This window comes from Larimichthys crocea, unplaced genomic scaffold, assembly GCF_000972845.2.
Source record: "Larimichthys crocea isolate SSNF unplaced genomic scaffold, L_crocea_2.0 scaffold456, whole genome shotgun sequence".
Classification (NCBI taxonomy): Eukaryota; Metazoa; Chordata; class Actinopteri; family Sciaenidae; genus Larimichthys; species Larimichthys crocea.
The window spans coordinates 22,515-41,571 of record NW_020855938.1 but is presented as its reverse complement, the minus strand read 5'-3'; the positions used below and the strand labels follow the sequence as shown (position 1 = coordinate 41,571).

At 41.1% G+C, this 19,057-nt stretch overlaps 1 protein-coding gene across 7 annotated transcripts in view; it reads left to right on the top strand.

The window, feature by feature from the left end:
• The first annotated feature begins 1,247 nt into the window (after positions 1–1,247).
• nrg1 (neuregulin 1) overlaps positions 1,248–19,057 on the top strand; it is a 34,314-nt gene continuing 16,504 nt past the window's right edge. For 4 of the 7 annotated variants that reach the window (XM_019264317.2, XM_019264313.2, XM_027276584.1 and 1 more), the window contains exons 1-3: positions 1,248–1,787; positions 8,579–8,708; positions 16,432–16,490. In XM_019264317.2, the coding sequence (XP_019119862.1) occupies positions 1,337–1,787; positions 8,579–8,708; positions 16,432–16,490 (640 nt within the window). In that variant the 5' untranslated portion in view covers positions 1,248–1,336. Of the gene's footprint in view, positions 1,788–8,578; positions 8,709–15,343; positions 15,501–16,431; positions 16,491–19,057 lie in introns of those variants that run through there. The other 3 variants (XM_019264307.2, XM_019264332.2, XM_027276583.1) reach the window with 3 other exon arrangements.

Below are 19,057 nucleotides of genomic sequence, written 5' to 3'. Positions count from 1 at the left end.
TACACATGTGTCTCTGCCACTGACTTATTCATTATCATTATCATCCACGTTATCATATTATTACACAAATGAATGTAGATACTTAAGAGTAGAACACAATGGCTCCATCCTTGGGGTAAATGATATATCTAGTTCCTTCCCTGGCTCCTTCCCCTTGACAAAAAACACACCCTTTAGTATCAGCATAATCAATGGGGAGTGGTGCTGGAGGGGTGGCTACAGCAGTTTGCCTGCCTATGACATGCTCTCTAATTGGATCAAGTAGGAACTTGCTTTGCTGGATGCTTTGTGCTGGGATTGCAGCCTCCAAAGAGAGCACAGACACGAGACAGGAAGAGAGGCAGAGAGGAAGGCTCCCCTGTTCTGTAAATGGAGAGGAAAGATTGAGAGGAGGGGTGAGAGAAGAAAAAGGGGAGTATCCGTCTTCTCTGCTCGTTTGTGCTACTGCAGCCCTTCCTCCTCCCTCCTCCTCCTTCCCTCTATGATTCTCTTTTTCTCTCTTTATCCTTACTCATCTGTTTCTGCGCTGAGAGGAAGGGCACCTGCCGCTCCCTGATGATTCAGCCTTTCAGCTGCTCTACAGACAAGACAGCATGTCCCTCCTGCCACTGCAGTGCCTGGCTGTCCTGTCCTCTGCACTACAACTACTGCAGCTGCAGCCGGCCCGTCACATCGACACTGCCTCTTCTGCCCAAGTGCTCAGGTGAGTGAGCACTACTATTCAACCATTGCTCACCATTAGACCATGCAGAACATTTAAGGAATCTAAATCTCTGGCAATCTTTTTTTGTTTTTGCCTGCAGTAAATTTACAGATTCTATTTATAGACTCATGATTGTTTTTCCTGTGAGAAAGCATGAGCAAGGAACTCCTTTCCGTTTTGCGCAGAAGGCTGTCTATATATCTTCCAGTCTATTAGCAAGGTTCGACTCACTCTGAAGAGCATTTTTACTTCTGAAATCCCAGCTTGAAATCTGCGGTCTCATGATGGAAAACATACTAGTGGAGACTGATGGCAGACAGCCACTGTGTGATGCTCTGAGTTAATAGTTGAGCTGTTCAGAGACCCTTCATCCAGAAGTTGGAAAGGATGACTGAGGGAATGGAGGACCTCTCTGCAGGGCCAGCTCCCCCCCCTGGATCGACTTCCCCCACCAGCTCGACTGTTGATACTGGACAAATCCCCAAGGAGAAACCAGAGGAGACGGAGGCAGCTGGTGAGAGTGGGGAGGAGGATGCAGAGAGAACTGCAGAGGGAGGTGGTAACGGTGATGGGGAGCATCTGGGGGCTTTGGGAATTGTGGCCTTGCCAGGAACCTGCTGTGTGTGCATAGAAATGGAACAGATTAACCATTGCCTGCACTCTGAAAAAATCTGCATTCTACCTATCTTGGCCTGTCTGCTTAGCTTAGCCCTCTGCACAGCTGGACTCAAATGGGTCTTTGTGGATAAGATCTTTGAGTATGAACCACCAACACACTTAGATCCTAAACCCATTGGACAGGGCCCAATTACCGTATCAGACCCCACACTCGGACTAACTGTGTTGATTCCTCATTCATCTACAGTCTCCTTGACCACCGCCAATGCCATTACCCCAGGACATCCTGATGTTTTAGTGAAAGAGAAATCTACACAAGGGCCATATGTGGCTCAGTCTCCACGAGTGACTCTGTCTGATCACACTTTTACAATGCGATACAACAATGAACGTCCCACCGTCCCAAAGCAGACTTCCAACTCTCAGACGACACAGGAATTAAACGACATCATCGTCTCAACAATCTGTAAGTACCCAACGCTTATTCAGTGAAAGCACGGAGATTGGGCTTTCTTTTCAAAACTAGCCTCTAACAACACAATATAGGATGTAATTCTGAGCTGTAGTCCTGGTTAACCTTGGACTGTAATATTTCTATAAATGATTAGAATGTGGCTCTCTTTTCATGTTTTATCATTGATTTAATAAATGCTGTGTTCCGTCGACTGTGTTAGGAAGTGTGAGGAAGACGTCAGAACTTTGTCTGAAAGCAGACATGTTGTGACTTGCAGAGGTGAAGCACAGAGGCCCATGACTAAGCCTCTGAAATATTGCTACACAGATAGGTGTGCAAGAAACAACTGTTCTATTCAAGCTTCCTTTACCGCTACAGTGAGTGAATGTCTAACAATATAATATAATGTATAATATTCACTATAAATCTCACTGATATTATGCCACAATGATTTAGGGACACTACGATAACTGGATGCCTGTATGATGTTACTTTAAATGGTTAAATGGTAAAAGGTTGTAGGTAGCATACAATAAGGAAGATCCCTAAAAAGGGTGGACGTACATTTACAGTCACATGAAAAAGTGAAAATCAATAAATGATGTGGGACATAAACTGAAACTCCACGCTGTGGTACAGGGAGACTTCCTGTTCTCCGCCTGTGCTCCATTTCAAGGTCAGAGCTTGCTGGAGGCTAATTGATGCTCCCTCCTTTCCTCAGCCACAGGGAAAAACAACCCGCTAATACTGTCTGCCTGCCAGTGGCTCGCCACCATGACGTTTCTATTGTAGTCACATCACTGTGATTTATTACACTGTAAGTGGGGTAGCTAATCTACTGCTTTCTTAATCAGCAGCATAGACAGATGACCAATTCTTTAAGTGTAACAGCAGCCCGAAAGTCTGCTATGTCCCTCTCTTCTAGGAGTTAAAATGCAGCAGAAGACTGCAGAGGACAATCACTACAGACGTTGTGGCCTCGTGGCTACGTGTGAGACATGGGAGAGAACAATGATCAGAGTGATAGACTGACCCCTGCTCAGTGTGGCAGATACACAGGAGCTTGTCGTCACAGCTAACCAAACTTATCAGCTATGAGCATCTGCTGTCAGACTCACAGAGAACCCACTGGAGCTTTGACAGTCACTTGAAGGACCTTCATTGCCCTTTGTAAGAGTTTCTCTGTGGAGCCTGTGCTGTAAGGCTAAGCTAACAGCTCAGTCAGCCTCTTGTGTGACTGTCTGGGAGTGTCAATATGGCTACATAGCAGACCGCAGTCTGCAGAGTTGGGAGATGCTGGTTTTATAGGACTGGATGGGGATGTGGATGGTGATGAAAGCTACCACTCTATACATCACCTGCCTCCAGATCAGCTAATTTCAATATTTTTTTTAGAACTCATATTTTGCTCTCATTTTGACACACACACACACATACATACATACATACATACATACATACATACATACATACATACATACATACATACATACACACATACATACATACACACATACATACATACATACACACACATCAATGACACAAATCAATATATACCTACATGCATAAAAAGAAACACTAAATGAATAAATAAAAAGCTCCCTTATTGCATTGACATACAGGATTAAATGTTCCATCTCATACAGTTCTTATACTTTTTTAAGCCATATATTATATGTTGGTGGTTCCGGTTTCAACCATCTCATTGTGACACATTTAATGGCAGCTCCCAAGAGTATTTGTAACAAATAGATTTTGGCTCTCCCCTCAAAACCTTCCGGGATTGAACCGAGGAGGACCAACTATGCATTTATAGCATAATATGTAGGATTTACTTTATACTAAGAACATTCTCATGTTCTTTTTCAAAAAATGGTGCATATGGAATATTCTCTTAAATCACTCATACATAGTATAAATCACAAATGTGGGACATTGGCACACAATTATGGGTAGGTACCTAAAATACCTGGTTAAAGGTTTCTTGTGGAGTTTTTCTCCCTTGATGGTGCTATGGAGCAATATTTTCATGTTTCAACTGTGCGTGTGTTAGAGGATGCACACACTTTGACTGAGTTACATCCTGCTGTTGGTTTCATACTATTCCACTAACTGACAATTGGTGGCATAACATATTAACAAACGTGAAACATAATATGCCAAGAAAGCCAGAGAAGAAGATGTAAACAGTAAGACACGCAGATTCAAACAATGCAGTATTAAAAATTATTTATTAGGAAGCAAACTTCACAGATAACACATTTGTTTGACCTCAAGCATCTATGCAAGATCATAATGAGGTTATAATGTGTTTTAGTGAGAAACAATCATTTTCCTTGTTTACAGGAAAACTCCACAGATCACATTTAAGGTTAAGCAAATAGTGAAGTTATTATTGTAATTGTTTTATAAAAAATGACAATGTCAACATTAACTGTTTGATATCCAAGCTTCAGTCTCCTTTAAGACATTTTACTTTTACCACTACATAAAGGGCACACTGCTCCCTGCATTAGCAATAAATGTTGGCACTGGAAATAAATGGTATGCTGCTGAATCATCCAATTCAAACGTAACTCCTAACACTGGCTGAGCCGACAGAAGAGTTAACAGTACAGGAGGAGGCCCTGAGACATTAAATCCAAATGAAGGATTTAAATGAAGATGAGACATGTTGGAGGACAAGTCATCACTTTAATATCATTTTTATTCCAGAAGGTCTGATTTCAAACCAATACAAAATAATGCTATTTAAACTCTTTTGTTAAATATATACTTTTCGCACATGGTTCACAATATCAGTCATGCTATATAAAAGTTACATTATCAGAAAACAGAGAAACTGCTGGCCATATTATTATTTATTAATTATTTATCAACATTTACAAATGTGAACAAAGTTTCCTGAATGAAAAAGAAGCATACTTTGCTTGTTAAATATTTGTGTGAAACAAACATTTCAATAGTATGAATATTCAGTATTTTAAACATACATTTCTACGCACAAACTGACATTCAATTTCTCATGTACCAAACTGGTGTCACGAGTTTGGATCTTAATTTGATGGACCTGATTTGTGTATTTGTTATTATCCTATAGACTGCTTTTCACTGAAGTACTGATACTAAAACTTCGGTCTCATACTTTAGTGTGCAAGCCCATTCAAATTGCAATAGCTAGTGTGATTTCTGCTGTAATAGGTTAATAAAGATCAAGATCCAATCACATTCCTGCAGGCCAGACGCCAGATCGAAAAGCTGCTTTTCAGAGATGCTCCTCTTTGCTGCTTTGACCTCTGTTGTAAGTGTGTTTCTGTCCTGGTTGTAAAGGATTCTGTCCCCTTCTGTAGGCCTGCTCCTTGGCTTGACGAAGCTGCCTCAGTTTTGCTGTAAATCAGGGTTTGTGTTTATTGTATGTGCATTAGATGTTTTATCAGGTACACACACAGAAGCTGATGTGTGTCAGTCAGTGGGTTTGTCCGTGTCTGTGGCTACAGCCTTAAAAACCCTTTTATCCAGGTTTGCTTTGTTGGTCCATCACCTCACCATCTTGAACACAGGCGGATTTTGGTTTCTGCCTGTAGGTCGAAGTAAAAGATGAACCTGACAGAGATCAAAGAGTCCCAATGTCAGGCCGGAACTCAAACAGGACTCAGATGCTGAGGTGTCAGTGAGCAGATTTATTTGGAGACAACAAAAACCTCTCGACAGAGTGATACAACACAACAGGCTATGAAAAACTGACCTAAACTAAGGAAAACAAAAAACACTCCTAAGGAGGAAAAACTCTATACTGGTTATGAAAAATTATCAAAATCAAAATCACTCTCAAGGAAGAAAATCAAAAGGCTGTAAAATATTAACTGGATCTCTAGAAAAAACAGGGGAAAAACAAAAACTCTCCTGAAAGGTGGAGGCTAGACAATACTATACACATAAACAAGGAACTGAGTATCTCTCCAAGGGAGGCTGAAAAAACAACTAAACTAAGCACTATGGAACAAAACACGCTTAGACTGTGGTGCAACAGGTGACACACAAGGGAAGGGCAAGTGATCTGAAACAAGAGGGCAGGTAATTTTCAAAATAAAACAGGAAATGACGAGACAGAACAAAAACTCAGCTTGACACCCAAAGCTGCACGAGGGACCGAGCGATAGTCGTCCTGTGTAACAGTAAAGCAGTGGTCCAGAATATTTGTGCTGCATCCTACTGCCACCTCAGTCTAACACATGCTCCACTAAAATAAATAAAACACAACAAGCTGCAGACAGTGCAATACCGAAGCGGCGACCCTCAAAATATTTAATGTAAATCAACACAGTTCAACAGCACATAGTATATCCTCCAAACTGATCACACAGTTGATTCAACTTCCCCCTAAAACAGTTGACACAAATAGAACGTTCTAACCATCATGAAGGCAGGACTTTTCACATTACATTGTGTTCATTTTAGCTGAGTGGAGTTAGGCTATATTCTATGATAGGGACTGCAGTGGATGTGCAGTTTCCGTCTGGCTGACCTAAGCTTTAACTGATGGTTTCGCTAACTGTTGTATTCATCACCTTGTACTTTGGAGAAGTTTCCCTGGTCCATTACTGGAGGAAGATGAAAATGGCTAGCTTGTGTTTTCATCTTTATTTAAATTTGCTTTGTAATTAACTAAAAGTCTCTAACTACACTGGTAACAAGAATTCATAGTCTACATAATAAGATAAGACATATGTTATTCATACCACAGCAGGGAAATTCACTTGTTACAACAGCTCATATATACAAGGTGCAAATCACCACATACATGACATACACTGTCATTCCCTCCAGCTTCCCACTTAACAGTGATGACCATATTGGAAAAGTCAAAAAACATGATTTTCACAGTGTCCACTGTTTTCAGTTTTTTCAGCCCTGGTCACCACAGTGTTGAGATAGACTGGCACTGTTCTCAAGCAAAGCCAAACAATTAATACTGCTGAGGACCTCAAGGCCCACACGGGACCTTGTGTAACTAAGGATAGAAAACTCCATAACAAATTATAAGTCATCTTGCAATTGTCAAAAGTGCAGCACAGATTTATTTTGTCCATCTAATCTTACCTGTGAAGTGTAACAATCTAAATTCTGACTGACTGTGTGTAGTTCTGTGGTTTAATTCGTTAATCCTGTGAAGGGGAGCAGAAAAAGTACAATCCGGTAGGCACAATTCGATTAGGGAACAGTATTCCATGCTCCTTTGTCTCAGGAAGAAACAGGAAAACCAAGCCTTTAGAGATAAATAAATTGTTCATTATGAAGGACTTGGACTAAGCATTAACCAGTGCAGTCCTGAGGGGCACAGACCTCCTGCTAACAAAAGAAAAGGCCTGCCAAGGGCCGCAGTTAGCAAGAGTCTCTTCCACAAGGGTGTCATGAGCCCTTAATTTTTTAACATTCTCATCATTTTCTGTGGTTGAGGTAATGAGTAATGTAGCAATTATATATTTGCATTTCATAATTTCATGGCAGGGTTAATGATTCGATCTTGGCTCCTTCTGTATTGATGCACATATACTACACAAGTATTCTTGTATTAAATTTAAGTATTAAATACACCAAATCCCAGTTGTTCCACATGTTTAGGTTGATGTATGAACAGAACAAGTCCATCAACTCTGATGTAAGAGTTTATTTATGTAATTGTAAATGCTAAATGGACTTTATATAGTACCTCTCTGATCTACCGACCACTCAAAGTGCTTTTACAACAATACAGCCATTCACACACTGATGGCTGCCTTCTGCTCATCAAGAGCAACACAGCACTTCCTATTCAAAGCGCGCACAATAATCCAAAGATGACCCACACACCCACAGAGTTCATGAATATGCCTGGGAGTATGTGTTGATGAATGAGAGACAAATTGTAGAGCACTCTGTATGAAAAGCATTTTATCTAATCTTAGCTATATGAATGATAATGAAATTATTATTACGACTTCAAAAACACATCAGTCAAAGATGATACATTTGACCAAAGTGTCAAAATGTCATTTGTAGTTGTAAAGTCAAGATGGAACTGCAACACAGTTTTTTTGTCAGATGCAAATTATTTGCTCATATTTAAATTGATCTGACTTTTGTGTATTCTAGATGAGAAAGGGTCAGGCATTTTGGACAAAAGTGTTTCACAGTGATGCTCAGAGATGATCAGATATGATCCTCTCTGAGCATCACTCATCATCAACACATAATCATGGTAAACTTCATGTACACACACACACACACACGCACACACACACACACACACACACACACACACACACTATATAGTGCCTTTCTAGTCTTCCAATGTCGTGGCCTTCAGGAGCAATTTAGGGTTCCGTATCTTTCCCAGGGACACTTCAACATGCAGACTGGAGGAGCCGGGGATTGAACCACTGATCATCTGATTAGTGGACTACAAAAATAGAGCAAATATGGCTAAATATTCAGTTTCCACTTGCTTATATTTTTAGTTTTGGTCTTGTAATATAAAATAGGAGTGGTGCGAGCATACTAAATGTATGAATGAAGAGTGTAGTAGTGAAGTAGTGACAAGATTTTTTGTTGAACATATTGATATTATTTATATGCAGTCAAAGTGGCTCATTTCAGATCTACCTTTCCAAACTGCAGACAGTTTGAAACATTTTGAAACACGAGGTATTCCTCTGAGGATTGAATCATGGGATGTTTTCTCTACATTCACAATGTTTTTTGTCTAAACTCAGTATGTATCATTTTCTTGCTGTACTAATTATACTTTGTGTCTTCTGCAGCTGCCACCAGTACAGCCAAGACCTCCAGTCATGTGACGCGCTGTAGTGACAGCCAGAGGAACTACTGTGTTAATGGAGGGGAGTGCTTCACCCTTGAAATCATGCCAGGCAGCACAAAGTTTCTTTGCAGGTATGACATGGGACAGTATGTTATATAACTAAAGTTTATACATCTGACTAAATATGTTATAATGTAGCAAGTGTTAAGAGAGAGAGGCAGACAGACAGCAGAAAAACAATAACTAATTAAAGCTGCAAGCAGCGATGGTCGGGCCCTCGCACATGTGCGCACGTCGAGATGTGCATAATATAGGTGTCACAACCCACTCCGGTCCCCTGCTTGCTTTTCCCTCTTACCTGCACCCAGTAACTTTCCACTCACCTGTCAGCCCCGCCTCCTCATCAGTCACCATGGTTTCTCCCGCCTCCCACACCTGCTCCTCATCAGTAATCAACCCTGTATTTAAGCACCAACCTCCAGACACTCTTTGCCAGATTGTTCTTCGCGTCATGCAAGTCTTTCCAGCACTTTTGTCCGGACTGATCTCCCGTTGCCGACCCTGCCTGCCTTTGACCTGCTCGTCTGTCTCTGCCCCGGTAATCACCTCAGCTTTTCGTCCCCGACCACGAGTTCTGCCTCAGTGTTTCTGGTGTCTGTCTGCCTGTTTCCCTGGCTGTTTGGAGGTTTCCCCGGGCAGTCTGTCCCCCTGCTCCAGTTCGTTGCCACAGACTCTCCGATTGATTGGACTTATTCCCTCTCTCTCACCTGCCATATCGCCTGCTGTGAGTTTCTCAATAAGGAACATTACTAAGTATCCCTTGCTGTTGTGCTGCATTTGGGTCCTACACAAGCCCGTTTCAATAGGTCTTAATAACCACAAGAAGTTTCAGACAGCTCTGAGAAGGTTCTGCCGATTTCTTCTTTGAATCTTTTTATGGATCGCCACGCCCACACAGTTTCCCCCAAATTCATCATTTTGATAACTTTTACTCAGGAAATCTATATGAACACACCTACCAAGTTTGAAGTGAATTGGATAAAATCCCTAGGAGAAGTTTGTTCAAATATGACCCCTTGTCAACCAGCCCGAAACACAGAAAATGGTGATTTTCATTATTCATTCTTAAATATCTCGCTTCCTGTTCATTGTAGTCCATTGCTCCAAGAGACTTTTTTGTAGGTCCTGCTATGTTCTACAATTCGGCTGAGGATTCATAACTCTGTGTCCAAAACTGTGGCGGGGCTGTTTAAAAGAAAAATTCAAGGGGGCGCTATAGAGCGCTTTTGCTCTTGTTTTAATTTACGAGTCTGCTGGCTATACCATGATGCTAACCTCTTTTGTTTAATTGTCTTCTTTTTCAGAGGTGCAATAGAGTCTAGAGTTGTCCGTAATGAGCCTGTAGTACTATCAACAAGATGATCTATTTGTGAGGGGCTAAAGGAAGCAGACAAGTCCTCTGTTACAGTTAGACATGGCATTGAATTCAATGCTGAAGGAATCATTTCCTTAAATTTCTGCACAAAGGCTTATAGTCCAGTAATATGAACTGAAAGGTTATTAAAAATGGTCAGACAGAAGAGGATTCTGTGGAAAGACTATTAGATGTTCAAAAAAAAGAAAAAGAGTGTGGTTAAGGTAATGAGTTGGTTTATTACACTCTGACCTCCAGTGCTGGGAAATGAAGTCGAAGTGCTAAAAACTGTAATTCCACTTAAGGCATGCTGCAGAACTGAGTCAAGCTCCATAGGAGGCCAAATTAAAATGCCAAATTTCACAGCAGAAATAAATGTGTTTATAGCCTGCTTCAGACAACCGTTTCGGTCTCTACGGATAATTTCCCTGTTCATGACAACTGTGTGGGGGGATGAATTTAACAGTGTGATTGACAGGTACATGCCATTACAGACGGCTTATTAGAGCGCCTACGTCATTCAGCCCGCCTCAGGTCTGCCGATGATGTACGTCTTTACCGACATTTAGATTAGACATGAGGTGGAAGAAGCAGTACATCCAACATGGCGTCTGCCAGTGGCACATATTTTCGACTTCAAAACAGTGCTTTGAGAAAGATGCTGCCGCTGTCCACGTGTTAAAAAACTTCACAGCAGAAATTAAAATGTTTACAGCCTGGTACAAAAAACTGTTTTGGTCTCTGTAGCTAATTTCCACGTTCATGGCAACTGTACTGAGGGTGAATTTATATACAACTCACCTGTTCACATTATATTAAGGCTTAAAATTATACCTTCATGCATGATTGACAGGTGGGTGGCATCAGCCCACCTCAGCTCCAACCAGGATCCACCTATTTTCCCCTTTTTGGATTAGCCAGGAGGGGGCAGGACTACCAAGATAGTGATGTCCATCAGTGATGAAACAGAGGCAACATTCAGGTTTTATACAGTCTATGGTTGCCACAAAAATCAAAAAATTTGATCTAAAACCCCTATATACTGCAAAATACACAAAGATTTACATGGTACTTATATAGTGCCTTCCTAGTCTTCCGACCACTCAAACCGCTTTACACTACATATCTCATTCACCCATTCACACACATTCACACACTGATGGCCAAGTGCTCATCAGTTTTAGGAGCTAACCATTTATACACATTCACACACAGCAATTTAGGGTTCAATATCTTGCCCAAGCACTTCGACATGCATGGGGATCGACCGCCAATCTTCTGATTAGTGGACGACCTGCTCTGCTTTTAAGCCACAGCCCCACATGGCGGTGATAAGCTTAATCAGTCTTGTGTGAAACCATTTGGCACGTACTTGACAATGGATGTTCATTCATGTGTAAAAGTCTCACACTACAAGTTTAACCATTCAGCAATCCAATGTTGTCACTTGAACCACTGAAAAAGAGAGTCAGCCTAAGATTAAACAACAAGCAACTACATTGCTTAGGCATTGCAAGTAGGAAAAAAGGAGCCACTTACTTGATCAGCCTTGGTCTCCATAGTGGTGAGTGTTTTGTGTTCAAAAGTCCCACAGCTGACCACCATTCATCAAATGCATTGGACCTCATGTTTTACCTAATTGTCTTACTTTGAGTTTACCTTATAAAATTACTGTATGCCATGTGTAAACAAATTTCATTCAGTTAGATGCTAAAAGGTTGGTGGTCCATGATTAATATGAGAGGCAGTCATGTGACACTACTGACACTGCTATGGGTTCAAATATTTTATCCCACAGCAGCTGATCACTGTTAGATACTGGACAGAGCATGATACTGGGAAGTGATCTGTATGAAGCTCTTTAATCAGCTGTTGAGGGAAAATTATGTTTTATTAATAGATAATACATTGTATTTTACATTTTTGTACACATTTCAACATTTGCTACTGAACTGCAGAAGTTACTGTACTGAAATCTGACAATTATATCATGAAATCTATACAAAGCCTCTAAGTAAGGGGGTGCCCAGTAGCTCACCTGGTAGAGCATGCACACCGTGTACAAAGGCTCAGTCTTTGCTGCAGCGGCCCAGGGTGTAATCCTGACCTGTCATTCCTCCTCTCCCTCTCCCCACTTTCCTTTCACTCTTCAGCTGCCTTTTTCAAAAAGTGCAGAAAGCCCAAAAAACATCTTTAAAAACAAAACCAATTAAAGCTGCAAGCAGCGATGGTCGGGCCCTCGCACGTCGAAATGTGCATAACATAACCTTGATAACCGCAAGAAGTTTCAGACAGCTCTGAGAAGGTGCTTCCTGCTGATGCGTTCTTTGAATTTTTTTATTGATCGCCAAGCCCACAGCGATTCCTTAAAATTCATCATTTTGATAACTTTTACTCAGGAAGTCTATGTGAACACACCTACCAAGTTTAAAGTGAATTGGATACAATCCCTAGGAGGAGTTTGTTCAAACATGAGCCCTTCTCAACCAGGCCGAAACACAGAAAATGGCGATTTTCATTCTTAAATATCTTGCTTCCTGTTCAATCTTAGCCCATTGCTCCAAGAGAGTTTTTTCTAGGTCCTGGCATGTTCTACAATTCGGCTGAGTTTCATGACTATGTGGCCAAAAGTGTGGCGGGGCTGTTCCACTGAAAAATTCAAGGGGGCGCTATAGAGCGCTTTGCCCCGCCCCCTCATTAATTATGCAGCCGAATTGTGCATAATATTGGTCAAATCCAAACACGTCAAGACAAAAAAGCAAAAATGCAATTTTGTTAATTACAGCGCCTCCTAGTGGACAAATGACACCAAATTGTATTGGCACACTTTGGGGCCGATGCACGTGACCGAATTTGGTCTTCGGAGGTCAAAGCCTTGACGAGATATGAGCAAACGTCCTGTCTAGCGGCGTTGCCGCCAACAGCGATTGGCTAACATGAAAAGTTGGCATCAGCTATCAATGGGGCAAGCCACAGTATCTGTGGATATCACAATTTCATTTCAAATACAAACACTTCAGGAGATATGAGCAAAAACAATGTTTAGCTAATTATAGCGCCCCCTAGAGACGAAATTACACCATATTTGTTTCCTGGACTGGGGACAGCGCCTCGAAGCATGACATCAAACTTGGTTCCGTTTCGCCAAAGCGTTCCTGAGATATGAGCTCACATCGAAATCGGCGCCTTCGCCGCTGATTTTTTCTTTCAAACAGCCCTGCCCACAGTTTTGGACAAGAGACTTTTTTTGTAGGTCCTGCCATGTTGTACAAAGTGGCTGAGTTTCATAACTCGGTGTCCAAAACTGTGGCAGGGCTGTCCCAAAGAAAAATTCAAGGGGGCGCTATAGAGCGCTTTTGCCCCTCCCCCTCATTAATTATGCAGCCGAATTGTGCATAATATTGCTCTCAACAACCCCAATAAGTTTCAGACAGCTCTGACAAAGTATATGATAGCCGCACACTTTTGCCCGAAAATCAGCCCAAAAGTCAATGGAGTCTTGTTTTTTTGTGAAAAAATCGGCAGCGTCGACTTTGACGCACCGTCACGGCCACGCCCTCTGATAAAAAGTTGTGATTTTGATAACTTTTCATTGTCGAGGCCTTGAGAACACACACGCCAAGTTTCAAGCACATCGGATGAAATCCCTAGGAGGAGTTCGTTCAAATGCGACCCCTGGAAATGAGGCAAAAACGGGAAAAGGCCAAATCTGAGCAAAATTGGACGCCGTACGCTTCACTGTCGCCCGGGGCACCAAGAGACTTTTTTGTGCGTCTGGGCATGTTACATACTCCCACCGAGTTTCGTGCACGTGGGCGAAACCGTGGCGAGGGGCACCGGCAAAAACGCGCACCTAGGTGGCGCTGTGGAGGCGTATGCGCGCGTGCATGTGTGAGACCTCCAAAATACGTAATTTTACGCCTGACATTGGGGGGGTAGGCAAATTTTCGTGAGTTTTGGGGGGGATATGGGCTGTGGAAAATGCGATTTACTCTTAAACGTCGTTCAGCGTTCGAAATACAATAGGGCCTCGCTGTGCTCGGGCCCTAAAAATAAAACAAACAAACTCTAAGTAAATGTGCGAACGAATATATTTTATTATCATGGTTCATTTCAGCACATTTAAACTCTCAGGTCGAGTTTTATGAGCCATATAGAGCACATTCATATGAAAAGATTGGTGAATTCTCATAAATTGTGCCACATCAAATCTGTTTGAGTTTTTTGATGAGGCATGAGACAAGTTTGATTCTTTGAGGAGAGCTCTTATTAAATCTGTATGAGGGCACAGGTTTGGCTCAGGTGTAATGCGTTAAGCATGAAAAAGGACAATTCAGAATTGTTGTTTGCGTTTGTTCTCTCTCTAAAAAAAACCCAATATAATAATATTGGCTTCTGGCCTTTTTCTTTGCACGTTTACTTCCTCAGCAATGCAAAATGGCACTGTCTGACTGAGCTGCTGTCCTTAATCACAATGAGGCAAAGGAAAGGAAAGGGCACATCAATCACTTCATAGCTTAGATGAGGTCAAAGCTATTTAAGTGCTGTTTTAAAGGACAGCAGTTTTAGGGTGATCTGAGCTTTAAACACCAGCAGCAAATCATACTGCACAAAGTGCACACCACAGACTGATGTCATCTGACCGCCAGAAGGATGCATTTAATGAGCAGATGAGCCAAAAATGTGTCCTCAGTATGGTCAGGACAGAACAAAATAGTCACAGCAGAGGTAGACTGCTGAAAAAGCTTGATTCCTTTCTCCCAAGAGGTGGAGTTAGCAAAGTTAAAAGTAAGGTAAGCTGTGCGATCAGATGTGAATCTGCAAATATTTGTGTTGGTTGTGGAAGATGGAGCACCAGTGCATCAGCATAGAATCAGGGTAGATGGAAATGCTAAGACTTCTGTTTTCAGTGTAGGATTGTCTTATTAGTAGAGACAAGCGCATACCATCCATTCTCCCAAGAAATCCACTTCTGTCCTGCTGACCTGTAACTGAGAACACTACAGAACTCTCCCTCACATCCTTTCATCTGTAGGGTGGTCAGCAAGACTTGCACTTACTGTTGCTGCTACTCATGTTTTGCTGGATGTGGAAGTCAAAGTAAAAATACAGTGAAAAGACTAAGAATTTTTAATGTTATAACAAAGTCAAGTCAAATAAACAGTCAGCCAGAAGTCGCTCATGTGATCCTCACATTGCATATTTTGTATAGTTTCCAAGACTGGCAATTTCAAACCACATGTACTTTGAGATTTGTGAAGCTGAATATCTAATAGTTCAAACTTGGGTACCTACAGTACCCGATCCTAAAATTCCTAATTACATCTATATTGGACAATTCTGCACCTCACAATTTAATTTAATGCCATGTTTTGTGTTGGTCCATGTGTACTTATGCAGTCAGTGCTGTTTATCTCTTTTCCTTTCTACCCATCAACCAGGTGCTTGGCTGGATTCACTGGGCACCGATGTGAACAAGCTGTGCTTAAGAAAGTCTCAGACCCAAAACGTATGTGAACACAACTGCTTTCAATCCCACATGTCATTGCTGGTGTTTCACTCCTGTCATGTTTTTCTCCAAGAAATGGCAGAGATATTCCTGTCTCTCGTCTACGTTTCCCTGGTAATAAGCTAGGCATTTTTCTGGTATGCTTTAACTATATTTTTATGAGCTGAAGTGGAGCCCTCTGCATGGGTCCAAAGGCTTAAGTACATTCTCCTCAGCAGGGAAGTGAATTGGAATTTGCATGTACTACACATCTCATCACACCTCATCCATACTATTCAGAAAAGTAAACTGCCTCCATCTCCAGTTGCATTAAGTAGCGTGTCATGTCTGGATGTAAGACATCCTACCTACTGCTGTTTCCATTGAGCCTCACCCCATCCTCTCAGACACCAACACTTAGGAGAACACTCTTGTTACCTGCAGAAGAAATTAACATAAGAACAGAAATGACGTACATGAAACCCAAGGGATCACTGGTTGGGCTGCTGCTACATCAGGACTAACAGAGCCATTCCTGGGAGCCCTGAATTCTCTTTTTGATTGCAATGAATCTGGGCCTATGCTGCTATTTGGGTGGGGTCATGACACCCCCTATAGGATTATATTACAGATATACAGTCAACTAGAATTGCCAGCTGGTCAATGACTTGCCTATGTGGATGGAATGAATAGAAATAGAAATCTGGCTGCCAGACGGCAATTCTGAGAGGCTGGTACTGTACAGGCAAAGTCTAGGCTTGTCCTGTGTAACCGTGTATGTACATGCAAATTTCAGTCTGCTGCTAATTCAGACTCACAGACTATAGCTAGACATAGTGGTCTAGCTGGCCCTTTCTGCCAACACCAGTGATGACTGTTGTGGGTTTTGTGCAGTTCTTGCATGAACTAACTCCCTCTCTCTTCTTTGCTGTTTCTTTTGTTTCCTATTCAGGTGTCCAAATGAATTTACCGGTGATCGCTGCCAAAACTATGTAATGGCCAGCTTTTACAGTATGTCTATTTCCTTTTCTATCTCTGGAAAATCCCTTTGGATTGGAGCATGCAGTTCTTGTGCTGTGTACCTGTACATGTTATTTTCCTCCTTAGATCTGTGATTTATGCAGCCCAAAACTTTTTGCATGTTGAAATTCGTATTCTTTTGTATGGCACTGTAAAAGTTAAATTAATATTATTTCCAGTTGAAATCTTTGCACAGTTTACACATTTATGTTTTTAAACTGGAAGATTAGGAAATTGTCAGTGTTACAATCTTTACTGTGTCTATGCTTAAATATATATGTGTATTCATACACACAAAAAATCAAGCTAGTTGCCAGTAGAAGGATATACAGATAAGCAAGTAGGGTGTCAGCAGTCCAGCTGTATACTGTATTTGTGTAAGGAATCAATTAAGTTTTGCACATGAATGACAAAAATGTTTTTTCTTGACTGGACTATTTATTTCATTAAAAAAAAAAATCAGTGTTATGTAAATGGACATATAAGTACACACACCTGATGAATGCCACAAGGACAAACCATGTCATATGAAGCACTTGAAACAGGCCTAACCAGTATTATCTACTTCAAGAATAGTACCAAGATGTACCAGCTGCTTCAGGCTTGTAGTTCTTAATATGCAGTCTGTCTCCAACCTATGCCTTCTATCAGCGAGAAATAAAAAAACAGTTTAGAACTGCAGATACAGCTGTTCTTTTCCTTTTCCTAATCTTTCCTAAAAGAGGCACAGGTTGGCATCTTTAAAATTGGTCAATGACTAACCACTTAAATTTGAAGCTTGCTGCTTGAATGTGTAAATTATGACTGAGTTACAAGCTACAGACAGGTGAAAAATTAAAGGAAAAAAACAATATAAATTGATTAGAAAGTAATTGATGGTATCCCTTTCTCTCCCTCGGGGGCTCCCCTGTGTAGTGCGCCTCTGTGGAAGCATCTGCATTCTTAATGTTTCTCCATTTATTTATTTGTTTTTTTCCTTTAATTTGTCTCTAGTCAGTAGTTCCATGAGGTGGATAGATAGATAGATAGATAGATAGATAGATAGATAGATAGATTCTTTATTGATCCTGAAGGTAATTCAAGGGATGTATCTATCATGATAAATAATAGAAATATTGGTTAGCTGCAGTGTAAGATTTCAGAGCATTCACTCTTTTTTTGGTGAATGAGGAACTGTTTGAGCAGGGTGATTATAAAATATTGAAAAATCTTGCTGTTCTGATCTCTTGACCTGGTTCTTCATCCTGTGTTGGTTCAGAAGTTGCTTCATTGTTGCATAGCAACCATGGGGGCCACGGGCTGTGTTGTTTTCTTCAGTAAAAAAAAGTGAGAGTGTAAAAGGCAGTTTAAAATGAATAGTAAAATACTACCTTCCCTCAAGAAGACGCGTGACAGGCTTCAGGCATATGGCTTTAGTTGTCTAAGCTAGCTAAGAGCCTTTAACCTAAGACCTACCCCGTGGAAGTGACTGTCTGAGTAAGGGGTGCACAGGGTACACTGAACCACAAGGCCATACCAGCCTATGACTGCTTTACACCTTGTAACGTCTATTTCACCAAATACTATCAGAAAATCTTGTCTGCAATTATTCCCACAACACTGAGCAAACTGCTAATGTGTGCACTACCAATTCCAGCTCTATTTTTTTAAACCATATTTGTGAATTTGTGATGTGAAAACAAAATGGTAGATTTCTCATATGCATTTGGAATGGTGAGCACTATGTTCAGGGACAGTCCCATGTTCACCAACCAACTCAGGCTCAAGGTCATGATAGGCTTGACTGAGTTGAATGAATTTCTATCTTGCCTAGAGAGTAAAGAGGTCTGCCCAGAACCAGGAGACAGGACCACACAGTGACCAAGGAGCCACCATTTTATGTTCTTAGCTGTCGTTGCTGAAGAAAAATAATATACTCTTTTGGCTGTGGTGTATCTGACCATCTTAAAAACAATCTCTCTTCCTGTTTTAACTGGCCCCTTGTCAAATTATGAAACTCCCTTAGACATGATATCACTGGTGTCTTGGACTGAGTGAATGAAAGGTGTCTGTGGTGAGATGAATTGAATTCACTGCTGCAACACTGGAATTCAATTGAATTCATTTCCATTCAATTTTATTTATAATGTAACCCAATCACAACAGAAGTTATCTTGACATTTTTTATATGGAGCCGGTCTAGACTGTACTCTTTAAAGTATTATTGACAGAGACCCAACTATTTCACCATGAGCAAACGCTTGGTGACAATGGCAAGAAAAAGCTTCTTTTAAGAGGCAGAAACCTTAATAATAGCATTTGTTCAAATTCAATTTTTATCAGATTTATTTTCACTAAAAGAATCACAATATCAGTTTGAACTGTTTTGTACCTGCACTGTAGGTTCCCGCACATCCAGAGTTATTAGGCATTCTTTTGGTCCTGACTACCCAGAGCTCACAATAATTACCACAACAACAAACAAGTGCAAATACCATTCAGGTCCATAGCATGTTCATATTTGACACCATTACACATTTCTATACTGTGACTGAAGGTAGGAATAGCTGAACAAAGTT